This window comes from Halictus rubicundus, chromosome 2, assembly GCF_050948215.1.
Source record: "Halictus rubicundus isolate RS-2024b chromosome 2, iyHalRubi1_principal, whole genome shotgun sequence".
Taxonomy (NCBI): Eukaryota; Metazoa; Arthropoda; class Insecta; order Hymenoptera; family Halictidae; genus Halictus; species Halictus rubicundus.
This window is the reverse complement of record NC_135150.1, coordinates 10,167,985-10,173,671: the sequence shown is the minus strand read 5'-3', so window position 1 is coordinate 10,173,671 and position 5,687 is coordinate 10,167,985. Positions and strand designations below refer to the sequence as shown.

Below are 5,687 nucleotides of genomic sequence, written 5' to 3'. Positions count from 1 at the left end.
ATTATCCTCCTGCGAGAGACGCAGCAAAGATCGATGTCACCCCGAAAAATAAACAGAAAGTGTGTCTAGTTGCACCAAGTTCCAAGAAGGCACACTAATCCCATGGTAAGAATGACGCGCATTAGATAAAAGATCAAATTAATATCCTATTGAAACAATGGACTGTCCATCCTATAAAAGGAAACCAATACTTCAAAGATCATAATAAGATTCCCAGTTGTAATTAAATCTAAGAATCTACTACTTTGGGAACCGCGGACAGTGCCTATTGTGCGTGAAGAAAAGGCGTATACTCTGGTGATACTAATAAGATTCCCAGTTGTACTCAAAGATCATTCATTCTGTCATAAAGTTTAGACCGGACCAGTCCGTTATAGTGTCAATTTCAGTTTTAATAAAGTTTTTAATAAAGTTCAAATTCAGTGAAAGTTTTATAAAGTTCAAAACCAGTGATAATTGGAATTGGTGAAAGCTGCAACCTGCGACCTGCGAACCGCAGCAACTGCGATTAGCGGTATTCCCGACCTGCGGTAACTGCGATCTACGGAACCTGCGACTTGTGGACTTGCGGTGTCCACACCACGAAGCGAACCCAACAACTCGGTAAATTAACATTACTATTATTGAACGAAATATTTGTAAGCTATCTAGTTTATGCGTTAACTACACATAATCTCTATTTGTCAAATCATGTTTAAAACTTCTGTGGCTATGGTGGTCAGCAGAAGCTGAGACAGTAACTAGTATCTCTATTTCTCAAAATACAGATAGTGAATTAATTGGAATAATATTTGTATTCGGTGAAAGGACTTTGAAGGGATAGATACATGTCAAGAACTGCCATCACAAATCAAGATAAGGGCGTCAGACATGTACTGTCACACAAAATCTCACTTACCTTGTTTAAAACTTCTGATTCAGCACCTAATTTTGAATAAATCAATAATTTTGTTTGTTTTGGAAAATAAGAATACAAGTTATTTAAACAATCCTCAATTTCCCAAACCGTAGCCGGTGAATGCAGGTAGGTTCAAAACTGCGTCCTATCTCATAAAAATCATAATCCGTCCTACCTGGGACGTAACAATAGATATAGATAGATATAGATTTATATACAATCGAAATTTTATTCGGAATTTGATGATAACGGATGAAAGCATTTTTTATACTAACGGTGTAATTTGCCATCAGAATGCCAATAATACAAAGACAAAATCTTTGGTTTCAACAAGATGGAGCTCCTGCCCATTATGCTATAGCAGTTCGTAACTGGCTAAATATTAAATTCGAAAATAAATGGATTGGACGTGGCGGACCAATTGCATGGCCTCCAAGGTCGCCAGATCTTTCTCCGTGTGATTTTTTTCTGTGGGGCTATTTAAAACAAATAGTCTTTCAGACACCAGTAGAAAACGTAAATGATTTACAAACAAGAATTACGACCGCATGCAGATCAATATCAGAGGAAATGTTAAAAAGTGTTGAGAAACAATTTTTAAAAAGATTACAAATATGTATTTCCAATGATGGTGAACATGTAGAAGGATAAAAAATTATTTAACTAGTAAGTGAAAATTGCAATTGATACTTTATGGCTTTAGCAATAATCTTCAATCTCTGTTTATAATATCATAATTGCAGTAACTTGATATCGACGCATTCGACGCTGCTCAGCAGCGGTTGCTAGCTGTCTGCCGTCAGCCGATGCACAACGTAAACATAAGCTAACAATTTACCTTTATCGAACTCAGAATACTACATTATAGCACCTCTTTGGATTTGTCTTAGTGCCAGCTGTTACTTTCTGAAGAAAAAATATAGCATTCCATTTAAGAAAATTAGTTTGACCTTCAGATCTCCTCTACTACTCCACCCACAAGAAAACAATTATTACTACATGATGTAGCCCGTCCTACCAAACAACTTTTGTACAAACACATTTTTAATAACTGCAACTCCTTCCGAGATATCCTGCTGTACTCACTTAACCGGGACACCCTGTATATATATACACATTTATATATATAGTATATAGGCATATAGGTTTAAGTACAAGATGAATTTATTATGTTCCTTATACAAACCAGCTCATGGGCCATACTAGGCCTAAAGCTTTATAATAAAAAAAAAAAAAAAAAAATAGATGACGTCGAGCGTCGCTTTCGTCTGCGTCGTCAGCGCCGTCAGCAAACCAGCTGCAGCGATGGCAATTCACTGGCAAAGAGAGCGTACACGAGCTCCAAGGATAGTAATAACAGCGACGATAAGGTGAGCTACGGCCATTCGAAATCGATTTTTTTTCAACTCCACCCTGAAACGTCAATGCTATGCTAGCGTTTCAGTTTCCTTTCACGTAATTGATAATTGCAGTAACAAGGCAATCCTCTTATTCGGTCATAAAAGATCGATTCATTTTTATTTATCAATAAAGTGCAGAATTATGTTCAGCTCTGATAGGAAAATAGAAGAGGGTACCGCTGCTCGCGCGTGCGCCTTATGGTCGGATAGAGGGGGGACACCAAGCGGCGTCGTAGAATAAGAGGCAGGCGGGGAGGAACGATCGATGGAAGTGTGAAGAGCCCAGGGATATCTGTTGACGTCACGTCCATAAATCGTCTGGCTGTCGGCCCCGCCGGATGCCATCTGGACAAAGGACCATTCACGACGACCCCCGAATGTGAGATAGGGACTTGTATAAATACCCCCGCATAACCGACCACAGTCAGTCTGTATCCGAGCGTCAAACGTAGCGTTACCCAGCGTATAAGTAACATTATTATAATATTGTGTTGTACAGTGCAAGCTACGGCTGCACTGAATAAAGTTTTTTTTATATAATCTTAGTCAATATTACATGACACAAGCGTGGCGTGTGATCGCACGTGTTTGATACCGATGTAAAAGTTACGTGTAACTAAAATATATATCTAATGTTTATAATAATAAAGTTACAATTAGTGTGAAGGAGAGTGATTTAATGGATAGACCCACGAGAATCCCTAACATTTGGTAGCAGAGCGTGGTTTCCTACATATAGAATAAACCTGCCGAAGTGAGGTTATAAAAACCACGTGGTGGGAAAATTAAGAAATAGAATGGCAGAAGGACCAGCACTTTCCTTGTCCAAGGTGGAACCTTTGACTGACAAGAACTATTATGTTTGGGCGCTCAAGGTACGTGCTTTGCTTCGAACAAGAAAATTGTTTAAGGAAGTTATAGAAGACCCGGAACCACCGGTATCGATCGACCCACATGCCCCAGAAACAAAGATAAGACAAGTATGGGAAACAAAGAATGATGAGGCATTCGGTATAATAGTGACGACACTCTCTGATGAACAAGCAGGGCAATTCTTGGTTGAAACGAAAGCAAAAAGTGTATGGGAACAATTACAGAGAATGCACGAGGGGAATGCGGAGGATAGAAGAATTGATATCGGTCTTGAATTGAAAAACATAAGGATGCATAGTAGTGAATCAGTCACTGAATATATATTAGGTTGTACCATATGAAATGTCCGATTTTGGTTTATCAGTATTCTAAATTCTGTTCTGACGAAAAATACTAAAATTTCTAGGGATATTTTACATCTAGGTTTAAGAGCAGAGTTTCCTTCGTAATATTCGACCTTCACTTGTTTTTCTTGTGCTTCTAACCTAACAATTTTACGCATTGATTTCCAACATGAATCAACGTGATTTCCGCATACTCTTCTTATACGAGTGGAAAAGTGGTAAAAATGCATCAGCAGCTGCTCGAAATATCAACGCTGCATTTGGCAATGATGCAGTTAATGAACGTACAGTTCGTCGATGGTACCAAAAATTCGAAGCCGGAGATGAAAGCCTTGAAAATGAACCGCGTGGAAGGCCAGAGTTGAGCATTAACGACGATCATTTGACGCTCGCAGTTGAAGAAAATCCTCGAACAACGGTTAGAGAACTTGCCCAAGAATTCAACGTAAGTGCCATAACGATTTCACGCCACTTGAATTTGATTGGTAAGAAAAGGAAGTTGGATAAGTGGGTACCACACGAATTGAACGATCGACAAAAACTTCAGCGTTACGAAATATGCAATTCGTTACTGATTCGAAATCAAACTGAGCCTTTTTTGAATCGCATTGTCACATGTGACGAAAAATGGATTTTATACGACAACAAACGACGTTCTGCTCAATGGTTAGATGCAAATGAAAAGCCACGACACATGCCGAAGCCAGCTTTACATCCGAAAAAGACAATGCTCACTGTTTGGTGGTCAATGGCCGGTGTGATCCATTACAATTTCTTAAACCCGGGAGAAACCATCACAGCCGCGAAGTACTGCATCGAAATTGAAAGAATGCACCAAAAATTGAAAGAAAAATCAGCAATATTAGTCAATCGAAGGGGTCCAATTTTGCTCCATGATAATGCTCGACCGCATGTATCACAAATCACGGTGCAAAAGCTGAACGCTTTAAATTATGAAACATTACCTCATCCACCGTACTCCCCGGATCTATCACCGACGGATTTTCATTTTTTTAAACATTTGAGCCACTTTCTCAACGAAAAAACCTTTAGAAGTCAAGCGAACGTTGAAGACGCCATTCAAGAATTTATTAACAGTAGAACACTAGATTTTTATCAAAATGGAATTAAAAAATTAGAAACTCGTTGGAAGAAATGTGTAGAATCCAATGGTTGTTATTTCGATTAAAAATATTTATTAGTAAAAAAGTTGTGTTCATTTAAAGTTAACCTTAAAAATCGGACGTTTCATATGTTACAACCTAATATATCAAGCGTCTTATAGTTTCTACTACTTCCATATTGTATTTTACCGCTTATATCATTAACCAGTATCACGCGTATTAATTATATCTTTAGTTTACTTATATCTTTGTATTATCCTTTTCACGTATTAAACAAGTATTATTATTAAACTCAGTGTTTATTATTCCCATTCCGGTTCTACGCGAAGTGAAGAGCATCGTGACATAATAATTAAAATATCATCAATAAGTTCCCTGATTGCGTGTCTGAGGCCACCAGGCTGTCTCGGTGCAAGAACGGAATTTCTCGCGAAATAAGACTGAATCTTTCCCTTAGCGTGTGTCTGAGCCCACCAGGCAGTCTCGGCACGATGACGGAAGATTCCCGAATGAATAGACAGTGCATTGTAAATTCGTGGTTGTCCTAAAAGCTCTTCATGCCGCGCCGCGCCGGACGCAAATATCAATTAAAGCGGTTAGCTCGCGAGTACGAATCCGACGTGTCCAACTATCGCTTCAGTCCGTACGTCGGCATCTATTCCGCTCCGCGTATAATCCGCGAAACCGCGTGTTCCGCGAGAATACGAGTCGTCGCCGGTCCAGCTCCAGCTCCTGCCCAGCAGCAGCAGCCACAGTCACAAAAGGAAGTCAGGGTCCCTGTGCGTACACGCACACAGGTCATCCCTACTGGCCCACGTTACGATCTGGTGCCAATCACCCTTCCACCAGTCATCCACAACGTCACCCGAATACCTGCCCTCGACCAGGGAGTGCAAGCTGTAATGGAAATATTTCAACCACTATGTTGCTCCCCTGGTTCATAGGCGGCGTTGGTGGCGTTCTACAGCGCATGAATATCATTAATATGAAGAAACAAGATGTGGAAGCAAACCACTCTTTGACTAATATAGAGGTACATTTTAACAGT

At 39.7% G+C, this 5,687-nt stretch overlaps 1 protein-coding gene across 1 annotated transcript; it reads left to right on the top strand.

Annotated features, from left to right (window-relative positions):
* Positions 1 to 3,684: 3,684 nt before the first annotated feature.
* Positions 3,685 to 4,704, top strand: LOC143362368 (histone-lysine N-methyltransferase SETMAR-like). Its single transcript, XM_076802443.1, has one exon. The coding sequence runs from the start codon at positions 3,685 to 3,687 to the stop codon at positions 4,702 to 4,704; it is 1,020 nt and encodes a 339-aa protein (XP_076658558.1).
* The last annotated feature ends 983 nt before the right edge of the window (positions 4,705 to 5,687 follow it).

What these genes read in the sequence shown, in the direction of transcription:
- LOC143362368 (XM_076802443.1), top strand. Translation starts at nt 3,685, where the DNA reads ATGAATCAACGTGATTTCCGCATACTCTTCTTATACGAGTGGAAAAGT.